The 13,374-nt window shown below is 37.0% G+C and overlaps 1 protein-coding gene across 1 annotated transcript in view; it reads left to right on the top strand.

The window, feature by feature from the left end:
* LOC127792885 (tobamovirus multiplication protein 1) overlaps positions 1-13,374 on the top strand; it is a 43,170-nt gene that overhangs the window by 25,980 nt on the left and 3,816 nt on the right. The window contains exons 7-11 of the mRNA XM_052323523.1: positions 18-113; positions 641-701; positions 6,400-6,464; positions 8,811-8,885; positions 8,983-9,061. Of these exons, the coding sequence (XP_052179483.1) occupies positions 18-113; positions 641-701; positions 6,400-6,464; positions 8,811-8,885; positions 8,983-9,061 (376 nt within the window). The remainder of the gene's footprint in view (positions 1-17; positions 114-640; positions 702-6,399; positions 6,465-8,810; positions 8,886-8,982; positions 9,062-13,374) is intronic.

Below are 13,374 nucleotides of genomic sequence, written 5' to 3'. Positions count from 1 at the left end.
TTCAATGTTTTAACCAGGTTACTACATTAATATTTGTTTTAATGATTGCATCTGCGGTCCTTATTTGGATTGGGATGGGAGGGAATCCTATCAATTCAGCAGTGGTGACCCGGGTATGAACCTTTCCCAAGCTGTTTTATTGTTGATTCATTAGTGTTATTTTGCAAGGAGGAGTGTCCAGATTTTACTTCTCAACCTATAGTAATTGAATTATCTTTTAGTCACTGGTGCATGTGGATTCCAACCTCAAGACACTTGTATATTGAATTATCTTAGTCTCTGGTGCATGACCTCTATCCACCATGGACCATCATGGTCACATTTCCATTTGCGATGTGCGTATGGTTATAGGTTAACTTTAAGTGTTAACACATGTTTTGATTCTTAAGTTTGTATATGTATGTATGCTTATTTGTGTCTGTAACTTAGAAGTGTAGACTCTAGATGGTGACAAAAGATAGGAACAGTACGGGGATAAATTCATTTACAGAAAGTGTGTAAAATGATAATGGAGGTTAGAAAGAGAAATGAGGAGAGATTGTAATGGTTATCTTTGCTTATAATGTACTTGTCTATTGTTTTCAATTTTGTTTGCATTGATCATTAGTTAAGCAATGGTACAATGATTGTAATCATGCAGGCGTATGTAGATCTGTTTGCCATTGTGAACCTTTGTCTAGGAGGAGCATTAGCATGTTATGGTAAGTATCTATCATTTAATTTTAGTTATATTTGCTTATAAAATTTAGTTATTGAACATCAGTGTTGCATTTTTATTATCTAAATTGATAACACTGTGAAGTTTTCTCTCACAAAAAACTATCATAACATCAGTTTTCTTTAACATTATATTATTAAATTTGGTAATTATCTTTTAATCTGATCGTGCTGTGTAGTAGTAGCTTGGTCAAAGTTGCTTAGTGCAGCTCTTTTAATTATCTTTCATGTGATATTTGAATTATGAACGTGTTGTGCAGTGTTGTGGAACTCTTTTAATTATCTTTCATGTGTTGTGCAGTGTGATGCGTATGAGCCAATGCCCAGGACCTGTTAAGCTATTGTGAATGCTCTAAATCTTGTCTACTTTACTCTCCGCTGAAAAATCTGCGGGGGCATTGCTCTTGGTTATTTGTGTGGAACCAATAATAGGCACTAATTGGAATGGAGCTTGAAAGATGAATACTGTTTGACTCCACAATCAAGTTGGTTCTTGTGGCTGGTGGATAGAAAGATTTCCTTGGAAGATAGCTTGCTGCTGGATGATTTGGTATCTATAAGAGTATTATATTAGATCAGGAACAAAAAAAACTGACTCATGAAAGAGCGAGCTTTAGTAAGTGTAGAACCATGGACTATTGGCCGTGTGGTACATGGATTAACAGAATGTATTACCTCCTGACATGGTAATCATCCCATGTTTGGGATACCATGTCAAGTGAGATTAAATAATCCCACCTCCCCCCATGGGATTATTTAATCCCACTTTGGTGGGATTAAGGTGTTGAACCATGTTACCCTAATATAAAACTCCAAACACCATCCCCCCCCCCCCCCCCCCCCCCCCAATCTCTTTGTCTCATCTACCCATTGGTCACCGGCAACTCCCATTCGTCCTCTCCCATGGTGGCCAACATAGCTACAGATCTAGGAGTTTCTCCTCACCCTACTCTTTCTCTTCTCCACCTAGGGCCTCGTCGTTCAAAAATTCTTGGGACTCCTCATTGCTGCCCTGTATTTTGTCATCATTGTTGATTTTTCTCCTTGTGTGTGCCAATTTGGTGCCAAAGAGCAGATCTTCGTTGATGGTTTTGAGCAAAACCTGTTGAGAATCCCACATCGCCTCCACAAGGGAGACCTGGGCTATATATAAGGAGGAAGATCCCTTCATCTGTTAAGCTAGCTTTTCAAGTTGGAGTTCTACCTTTAACTTCTCACATGGTATCAGAGCTAACCCTTGGCTATCGTGATCATGGACCAGTACCCTGCCCGATCACCTGGGCATGTATCAGTTACTGGAGAAGCTTCGGCGTGGGGGGGAGTGTTGAGAAATCCCACATCGCCTCCACAAGGGAGACCCGGGCTATATATAAAGAGGAGGATCTCTCCACTTGTTAAGCTAGCTTTTCAGGTTGGAGTTCTCTAACTTCTCACAAAACCTTTCTTCCTTTACACTTTGTTCTTCATGGTTTTTTCTAGATATGAATTTGGCCCCGCTTTTTTTTCTTCTTCTTCTTCTTCTTCTAGATATGAAATTACCTTTTTTAGGTTCTCTTCCTCTCTCTCTCTCTCTCGATTTGCAAGAACCCCAATTGGCATGGCCAGAGCTTTTTTCTTTTAATAGGTGATTATAATATAAATAATAATATGAAAATATATGAAAAAGTATATATGAAAATATAATTTTATAGAAACTTATAATATATATATGTCATAGGGAAAATGGGTAGTTTGGTCATTTGCTATTTAATACCAAGTAATATCTCATTTACATTTTTAGACACCAAACATGTGACAACTATAACCTCAGGTATTACCCCCTTTACCAAATGTGGGATAGCATTATTTAGTCTCATCACTAGTTTGTCCCAACCTTAACTTTATCCCATCACTATTAAATTTGAAATTGCAATAAGGTCAGCAGAAAAATTGCCTATTGGAGATGATTGTTTTATCCTTTTGCATCTTAGGGCATACCTGCATCATATCTCAGTCCATCGCCAATCAAATGAATGATATGAGAAGCAATCGACCTTTTATTTGGTTGATAGAGTTGTGACCCAAAAAGTGTCCATTTCTGATATTGGGTTAAAGGTTTTTTTAAAGGGCTTTACGCTGGTAAGTTAGAACCCCCTTTGGTAAATCCCAAAGAATATAGAGAGGAAGAAGATAAATGTGTATCATTTCTTCAAAAAAGAATTCCCCTTTTCCTACTTCTGCTAATCTTATGCTGTCTGAGCTTTGTTTTCTGCCGAGCACCTCACTTACGTTTCGCTTCCCTTCACTGAGATCAATGACCTCATAGGGTACAACTTACGGGCTTAGATTGTCTAAGATGTAAATCACTAAACTAAACAAAGTAGCAAAAATCATAAGAGAAGCAAGGTCCACAAAAGGTTGGGAAGTAGTACACCCAGTTCACTAGGGTCTACCACTGTGGGGCCCAATCATACTCAAAAGAAGAGTTTGATCTTGGCTTAGATTAGAAGGAATGCTAGCTATGTGCTTAACAGATGCAAGTTGAACGTTGCTTTCAGGGAGCTGGGTAGAAGGAAAAAAGGCTCCTAGCTAAAGGTAACTTGTCTTGCCCAAGAGGTGGGAACAATTGAAAACAAAGTGGTGAATAGGTGCATCACGCGTGGGAATCTGCCTAATAGTTCAGGCCAAATCCTGAAGAAAGTTAAAAAGTGCTGTTTGGTGAGCCTGTGTAGCATTAGGTAGTTGGTCAGGTAAAGGCTAACAAAGCCAATGATGCTTAGCTTGTCTTTTCAGATGATCAGCCACATTGGGATTGAGACACGACTCGAACTTCCATGGGGTGTAGCAGTGGGAAATCTTGGACAATAGGTGAAAGCCCAATCTAGCAATATCGTGCAAGTGAAGAAGGGCAATTCTGCTTGTAAAGTTCTTTTGTTGAGTGTACGATCATGACAAGACTCTCGGAAGAAGCCCCAGCTAACTCTGTGGCAGCTGCTGCAGTGAGACCACCCCCCTGCTGGGGGGGGAGTTCTAAAGAATGATTGGGTGTAAAGGGCATGTAGGCAGTGAATCTGGTTGAAAGTGAAAGTAGCCAAAACTGGCGGAATGCTCTTGAAACCAATTCACTTGAGGGAGCAGAGGAGAGTGGAATTTCATGTGTAGGGGTGAAATCTAGAGATCTACGAAGGAACGCCAAAAGCAAAGGCATCTCTGCGTCCCTACTGACATTGGGGTGCAAAAGCATGGGGAGTGAACATGATTAGATACCCTAGTAGTGCATGCCGTGAATGATTAGTGTTAAGACCAAGAGCAAACAAGTTGTATGTTAAAATTAGTTTGCATATTTTATTTTGATTAAAATATGTGTGGTCACTCAATGACCCCCAACATTGCGTTAGTTTTCTGATCCTAAACATAAAGTGTCTGATGGTGGTCAAACATTCAACTATTTTAGAATTTTAGTTTTGTTAGGATTTTCAATTGATTATGTGGTAGAATTGAAGTGTCGTTAGGTTACCATATTAGTTGGTAATAGTTTTAGTAAGAGTCCTAGCTTTAAAAGTTTATTAAGCCTATAAATATGGCTTATTGATACAATCCAGAAGCATAGTTTAAATGATACATTTTGGCGTAGCATTGAGCTTGTTTTCTGTTCTCCTCTAATTTCTGTTGAATAATTATCAATTTTTATTAAAAATAGTTTTCATCCCAATTCTTTCAGTGTGCATTCCAATTCTTTTATTGAATTCTTCCACACTAATTTATATCTCAAGCTATTTGACCCCATCTTTTATCTGATTTGGAACAAGCTGTAGAGGCATCTCTCTGACTAAACTCTCGACAGAGTGAAAGACAAAGTGTTGTGCTTTGTATAATGAAAGGGTGGTGCCAGAACTGGCCCATGCTTCCACTTTGTGAAGATCATGATAATGGTGAAAAAAGGTGATCACAGTAGGGCTGCTCAACAATTTTGTTTGTGGGGCTAGGTGGATTTGTTGTGGCATTAGGAGTGTGGGCTGGCAGCAGAGGCTTTCTGAGTTGGTTCTTGGGTTTTGGTTGCTAAGAGGAGGTAGAATGGGGAGGGAGGGGGGGGTCTCGGTAAGGTTTATGAAGCAAAAAGCTGCAAGTAATTTAAATGCTAGCGTAGTTTGGTCCAAAATGGAATATTCATTAAATTCTCATCTTTCGCTACAATGCTAAAACCTAAAATAAGCATCCATGTTTTGGCTGTTCTTTTACCATGGTGCAAAATCCTGCAAAAAGCATCAATCTTTTGGCTTTTTCCTTCCAGGCTTTTGAGCTAAAAAGCACACAAGCCAACTTTTTTCTGGAGCAATCTATTGCCGAACCTCCTTGTGGGCTTTTATGTAGAAAGTTAAAAAAGCTTGATTCTTAAGATGCTACTGCCGGGATGCCAGTTCATTTACATCTCAATATAAACAAATAAATAAATTTCAGAATTTTTTATGGCTCTTCTAGGGATGAGCTGCTTAATCCTATTATATAGATGTGCTTAAGTAGTTAAGTCATTCTTTTTAAAAGAGTTAAGTTAGTGCCAGTCACACATTCAATCAAATGGACAGGACGCTGGCAATGATGTTTTTGGAATGATTGGGACCTACGATCTAGGCACTCACTGATAAAAACAAAGATATTGATTTGACAGCTATGATGAACTAGAATGGTGTTTAAGGACCAATGTGTAAGGTGCTGTATTGGAAAGATGGAACCTTTTATTTGGTACTGGGTATTATTCTGCTTTCTTTTAGATCTGTTCCCTTGCAGATTGATGACTACCATTTAATGCAATAATTAATATAATCTCGCACTTGGGTAGTCAAAACTATTACGGGTGGCTGCAAACCATCCAGTCAACTTTGCACACTACACAGAAATTTTATCTCCCCCTCTCCCATTCTGATTCATGTCTCTGTCACTATGCCCTTGTTCATTTTGTCAGTTTTATGGCCAATTTTGTATATATCCCAATGCTTGTGCAAGCTGTCTCATATGCTAATTACTAGATGGAAAAGCATCAAATAATAAGAGGATTAATTTGTCTGTTTTTCTCGGTGATTAATGGGATATAGATTCTAAGGCAAATGAATCCTTAGCTTGGTTTCTGCATTAGTTGTCAATAGTGCCCCTGAAGATTCTTTACTGGGGCTGTGAGTCCAAATTCAGCTAATGAATGTTAGGGAGAATTTGTTCTGGAAGGACATTTCTTGCTGCTTCACTTAGTGGCAGATCCTCATGCGCCTGCACCCCTAATCTTAACATTTTTTTTCCATATATACTAGGGGTTTTCACACGACATTTAGAATTTATTTATAGTTTTTGTAAGGGTGCTCCTCCACACCCAAATATAAGATACTAAAGAAAATGCAAGTTTAATAACTTTGCAAAATAAAGGGGTACATATACTTTATATTATGTTTTTACCTTAGGCATTGTATTGTATTTTAGTTGAGCTTGTGCTAATATGTATAAACACATGTAGTTATATTTTTACATTAACCCTCCCCCCCCCAAAAAAAAAATAAAATAAAAAAATAATAATAATAAATAAATAAATAAATAAAAATAAAGAAAAAACCAACAATAAATGTCATACTAGATATTGTTTGCCCAATTTATTCTCTCCTAATCTCATTGATGCCCATTTTTTTGTGTTTGCCTTTATTCACTGAATTTTGTTCTCAGGACTTGTGTTATTCTTGAAAATGAGGAAAGTAAGATCTGAAAGAGCAGCTTCTGAAATGTGGAAGGTATTGAGTTTATCGTCTTGTTATAACTTTTCCTTTTTCAAACTATCATTTTTTCTTGTAATTAATAACTTAAGATACTGGTTCTTAGTATTATGTAATTGTGATTCTTAATATGGAAGAGTTACTTTAGACCTTTTCAATTTGTCAAGTATACTGTATTATCCCTTAAGTAATTATATCTCCTGTGACACAGGGAATATTGATGAACAAAATTATGTAAAGCATCATTTTACATTTCACTTGTGAGGAAAACTAGAATAAAAAATTTATAATGTTGATTGACCAAATGATTTGCCCCCAAGCATATGGGTTTTAGCATGAAGATAGGATATGCATTCATATTTCCAGGGGTGATGACTGTCAAGTTTATATGTTATGCATATATGTGTTCAATTGCTGTTGCAAAAGGATTCTCAATTTTCAAACAAAGTTTGTTGTTCATTAAATGATATCATAGCCAGGTTTCTGCAATTAGTTGAAGTGGGCTTGTCAAATAATTATCAATTGGTAGAATTACTACCAGTAGTTCTTAGTGGGTTAAATGTTCTGATATTCGCCAAGGCTACATTTGGTGCGTGGGTGGAATGAAGTAGGGTGGAGTGAAGTGGGAATTAAAAAGAATAGTCCATAAAAGGGGTGTCAGAAACTAAAGGATTTCAAACCAATTAGTCTAGTGGGTAGTAATGTCTTAAAATTGTAGCTAAAGTCCTAGCCTCTAGTCTGTAAGAGATAATTGTTAACATTGTATTGGAGTCAAGATGCTTTTATAGAAGGGAGTCAAATCCTCGAAGCTGTCCCTGTGGCTAATCAATGTGTAGATTTGTGTATGGGTTGCAATATCCAGGTGTTATCTATAAGGTGGACATGGAAAACGGCATAAGATCATGTCTCTTGGACTTTTTTTGTGCTGCACCGATTGCAGGATGAGGTTTAGTTCTAGGTGGAGAAGTTGGATTTTTTTGTTTTTTGGTATATGCATGGTAAGATTTTCTTTTTTGGTAAATGGAGTATCAAAAGGCTTTTATGATCCCTCTAGAGGCCTCTTTCTAGGGGATCCCCTATTCCATTTTTGGTTCACATGAAGGAGCCTTTAGTCTTATATTTAAAAAAATGGAAGTCACTAGGTTGAGAGGCTTCCAATTGGGAATAGGGAAGGGCAAGGGCTGGTGTCACACCTTTTTACTAAGAACACAGTTATCTTCTGTGAAGCAAGAAGCAGGCATTTGTATTTTTAGAGGTGTCTTTTTTGTTTCTTTTAAGCAGCCTTGGATCTTGAAGCTAACATTTCAAAAAGTGAACTGGTATATACTTTTTGATAGTTAAAAAAAAAGAACTGATTATGATAAGGTAAAAGGTAAATGATTCCAATGGGTTGAGTGGAAAAATTTAGTGATCTTGCTCTTATACCAGGTTGCATCAGTTCTTTGCCTTCTAATTACTTTGGCTTACCTGTAGGTTTTAAGTTTGTCTAAGCTAGCCTGGGATGGGGTCATTGAGAAGTATAGGCAAAAGGTACTGTTTGGAAGTCTCTCTAGGGGAGGCAGATTTAGCTTAATCAAAATTCAGAAGTACCTTAAGCTGATATTCAAATCCTAATGATGATTTTTCTGGCCCTGCCTCAGAAAAATATAGGTAAGGAATTGGGAAATTGGAACTGTTTTACTTGCAAAGAATTTTTGGAGGCTCACAACTGAAAATATGTAGCCTATGGAGGATGGTAGCTGAAAATATGCTTGTTAGTAAGTGAATTGGTCTTCTAGTAGTCATAAACTGCATACCAATCAGGGTTTTGGAGGTTTATTTGTTGGGTTTGGGATCTCCAAAGTTCCACCAGTGGGTCAAGGATAAAATTTTGGCATGATGGTGTGGGCATAGATGTCCATCTGAAACTTTCCCAGACCGTTTTGGAAATTGGCTGGGGATGGAGATGCCTTAATGAAATATTTGTTCTCTTTGACTTTTGTTGTTTGGGGTGGGGAGGGGTGCTGTATTTTATGGCATCAATTTTTAGGCAAAATTTTCCTCACTTTGAGAAGAGAGTTTTATTGAGAGACAGTGAGAACCTTAGGGAGAGTGTGAATCACAATTCCTCACTTAAAGAAGAGGAGGGCTAATTCCCACAATTTATGGGGAGTATCACTTTGATTTTGCATTATCAAATGTATCCAGATTTTTCTATGCTTTATTTGGATAGTGGTCTAGGATTCAGTATATGTTTTAAATATCAGAGATAAGTGGTCTTGATATATTTTGCTTGGGATTTTTTTAAATTTTCTTTGTAATTTTAGTGATTGCATTAGTGCTCCATAATGCTTGATCTTTGCAAATGTATTGTATTCTCTGCAGGTTGCAGGTTTGGCAGCTGTATCTGTTCTTTGTTTCACTTCAAGTGCATCAGTAGCAATCTTTACTGATATACCTGTATGTACTTGTGTACTTCCCCTTAGTTTGTTTAGTTACAATAATCTGACTCTGGTTGCATAATGTTTTTCTAAAACCATTCATTTTCTTAATGCAGATGCTTTATCAGTGGCAACATCGTCAACATGCTAACATTGTATATACAACTCTTCTGTTGATTCTGTATTCCTTCATAGGTACTTGAATTAACTTCTTCCATTATGTTGAAAATTGAATGAAAGTGGCCAGTTGAGTATTCAGGGGTAAACAATTATATCTGTTACGAAATTGGATCGAATGCAAACCTCGATCAAACCATCAATCATACACATGAACACATAATTTTACGTGAAAAACCCAAATTGAGAAAAGCCACGGGCAGAAAGAATAAAATATTGATAATCAAATATTGCTAGTACAAAAGTGATATTGCCACTACCAAAATATCACTAATATGATGTTGCTGCAACTAATTCCAGATCATTGAGCACTTATTTATAGACTTAAAATCATCTATAAATGTATACAGAAAATTATATCCTAATCAGAAGATGATTCATGAGGATATTCCTCCAGATGAATCAATTTCATTCAAAATTGAATTTGACAATATTCTAATCATAGTCAAATTCGAAGTCATAATTATGGTCAAGTTAGGAGTCCCAATCACAGATAAATTTGAATTTCAGGTCACAATTATAACAAGCTCTATCTTGACGCAAAATTCAAATATGGAATTATCCAAAATTCTTTTTTCCAAAAAAATCACGGAGAATTAATCTCTGTGACGAATACCAACCAAAATTGCACCATAAGAAATGCCATCCAAATCCACACAAAGTTTACTGTAGTGGATATCTTCAGCCGCACTTAAAGCATAGCTAATGAGATCAACCTCAACATATCTTTACTGATTTTAATGATTCTATATTTACCAATGTAAATCTATCTTAATGACTCTACTTTCATCTAAATCCATTTGTGCCAAATTCGTACGCATCTTAACCTGTTATAATGAAAATCAAATATTGCGATCCAAAAAAGGAAGATCAAATAACCCCAAATAATGCCAAACGAAGATTAAATCACCCCAAATAATACCAAACGATCAATAAATAAAATCCCAATAGAAAACAAACTAGAATACTAGATCTGGGAAAAAACAGATCTAGATCTAGGCTGGTGGATTTGTTGGATCTAAAGTGGGTCAATGGGTCGAGGCGAACTAGATCTGAACCGGATCTAGGTGTCCTTGTAAGCTTGAAGCTTTGTTAATGGCTAACAAAGGCACGATTGATTGGCAGTCGCGGATATAGGAGACAACGTCCGATGATGGCGAGGCTTTCAATGGTAGGCATGGTGGCCGAAAGTGATGATGGCGAGAGGGGAGAGGCGGCTGGCCGAAAAGGAAAACCAGAAGTAATGACAGAGCTGGTTGGCTGAACAAGAACCAGAGGCGGAGAGGCAGCTGATGGAGAGGCGACGATCGGTCGGTCGAGCAAGAACCAAAGGCGGCCGATGGATAGCGACAATGATTGGATGACGATGGAGGTGGGAGGTAGCAATTGCTAGGAACCCTAGCCAAAATATGGTGCAGAAGTTGCAGATCCAACGGCTGAGATTTGTTGCAGATCCAACGGCTGAGATTTGCCAAACGTTGATGGTTTAATTCAATGGTTTTGATACCACTTTGTTGCGAAATTGGATTGAATATAAATCATGATCAAATCAACCACACACAAACATAGAATTTTATGTGAAAAACCCAAATTAGGAAAAATTACGAGCAAAAAGAACAAAATATTACTAGGCAAATATTGCTAGTATAAAAGTGATATTGCCACTACTAAAATATCACTAATATGATGTTGCAACTAATTTCAAAACATTGGCATCTTATTTATAGACCTAAAATCATCTATGGATGTACACAAGAAATCATATCCTGATCAAAAGATGATTCATAAGAATATTTGATCAAAAGATGATTCATAAGAATATTTCTCCAAATGAATAAATTTCACTCAAAATCAAATTTGATAATATTCTAATCATAGTCAAATTCGAAGTCATAATTATGGTCAAGTTAAGAGTCCCAATTAGAGACAAATTTAAATTTGGGATCACAATTATAACAATATCATTGATAGCAAAACTTAATTGATACCTGGTAATTTCAAGGAAATTTGTTCTCCTTACTCTTAAGAAAAGTTAGTATGATGTTCATTCTGCTAGCGTTTGCTCAGTGGAGTCCAAAATTGATGGAAAATGTAGATACTACAGCTTTGTACTTAAATGGCATGCATCTATAATTTTTTTTTTCTTGGACCCAAATCTGTGAATGATTTTATGCGGGATGTTAATTCCACAGACCACTCTTTATTATATGTTCCTTCAACGTCACCTCCCTCCCTGTCTCTTTAACCACAAATTATGTCATGTCATTACTCTAAACAACAATAATCATAAGCTTTAATCCCACTAGCTGCTGGTTGCTACATGAATGCCGTATCTACTGTATGATCCATTATTGTTTTCTCAATTACACTTGCTGATGTAGCTTTACATTTACTTGTGTCTGTTCCCTCATTTAAAGCATCTTCTGATATTATCTGTATTCAAAATTGGAGCTTAATGCTTTATTTCAGACCTATTAGTTTGGTTTACTGTGTTAAAATCATTGCCCAAGTCTTGCCTAGCAGGTTGAAAGTGGTTATAGGCAGTGTCATTTTAGAACCGTAGAAGGTTTTGTTCAGGGGTTGTCTAATCCTCAATGCTGTTCTGGTTACTAATGGGTATGCTGACTCCCTTTTGAAAAGAGATCCCTGATTTTTATGTAAGTTAAACGTGGACAATGTGTATCCATATTTGCTGGTTCCTATTTTGAAGAGAAGACAGCTTGTGGCTAGAAGCGTAGGAAATTGATCCTTTATGAGTCTCTTTGATTAGATTCTTGGTTTTCATCAATGTGTTTTAGGGCCTTCTTTGGTACTTTTGAGTTGAGGCAAATGGATATGCTCTTCTCTTGCTTGTTTTATATTATTAATACTATTATGTAATTATGTAGGATTTTCAAATTGATGTCCTTTCATTGATTCCTCCTAAATTGCTTTGATTTATCCTAAAGATTTCATTTCAATTGGAATTTGGTTATTTACCATGTATGGGGATCTTGCACTGCAAAAGGCAATATGCTTGGATGGTTGGTAAGGAAGTAGCTGACAATGAATTGCTGTGGCTGCTTCTCTAGGTTGTAGGGTTGGTCATTTGGCCACAGCTTATCTAGGATAATCCCTTGGGGTCTTCCTTTAAAGCTAAGTCGTCTGAGAGTATTTTGGTGGTGAGGTGTGTGAGATGAGGTTTGTCCTCTTGAAAGAGGCAGTATTCATGGAAACAAGGTAGCCACCTTTGTATTGGGATCAATCCACAGGCAAAGTTTCACGTGTGGGGTTTGGGGGTAGGTCATTTTTTTTACCCTTACTCGCAAAGAGACTATTTCCATAACTTGAATTTTGTAACCTTCTAATCACACAAATATTTGATTGGAACTTCGATTAAAAAATATCTTCAGGTATCAATTTTAAGCTGAAACTTTACCTGTGGATCGAGTTGTCTCCAACTTTTAGTATTGAAGGTGTTCCTTCTATTTACAGTCCGGTCCCAATCTCAGATAAAGGAAGGTTTGTGTCAGGTAGCCAACAGCAGCATAAAAATCATCAAATCTTATATAAAGGCTTTGTGGTGGTGGTTGTGTCAATTGTAGGCGGACTTCCACAGGAGACATTCAGACTTTAGATCAGTTTAGATCAATGGATGTAATTAAACAACAACATATCCAGCCTTTATCCCACTATGTAGGGTCGGCTACATGAATTCTAGACTTCCATGTATTTCTGTCTTTTGTCATATCCTCATTTAGATCCATATATTTCATATCAAATTTTAATGTCTCTCTCAAAGTCTTCTTGGGTCTACCTCTACCTCTTTTTGTGACTAATTGTTCTATTTCATCAACTCTCCTCACAGGAGCGTCTCTTAGTCTCCTTCTCACATGACCAAACCATCTTAGTCTAGTCTCTCTCATCTTCTCCTCGATTGGCACTACTCCTACCTTATTACGAATAACTTTATTTCTAATTTTATCCTTTCTTGTATGTCCGCACATCCATCTTAACATCCTCATCTCCGCTACACTCGTCTTTTGCTTATGCTGGTATTTGACTGCCCAACATTCTGAGCCATACAGCACGACAGGTCTTATACCTGTCCTATAAAATTTTCCTTTCAATTTTAATGGGATTTTACCATCACATAACACCCCCGATGCATTTCTCCATTTTAGCCAACCTGCCTTAATTCTACGTGCGACATCCTCGTGGATTTCTCCATCTTTTTGAATCACTGATCCCAAATATCGAAAATGGTCTTTTCTTTGTAAGATTTGGTCTTCTAATTTTATTATAACATCATTCACTCTTGCATTTTTACTAAATTTGCATTCCATATATTC

This window comes from Diospyros lotus, unplaced genomic scaffold (genome assembly GCF_014633365.1).
Source record: "Diospyros lotus cultivar Yz01 unplaced genomic scaffold, ASM1463336v1 superscaf1, whole genome shotgun sequence".
NCBI lineage: Eukaryota > Viridiplantae > Streptophyta > Magnoliopsida > Ericales > Ebenaceae > Diospyros > Diospyros lotus.
Note: the sequence above shows the minus strand (reverse complement) of the source record. Positions and strands in the feature narration are given on the sequence as shown.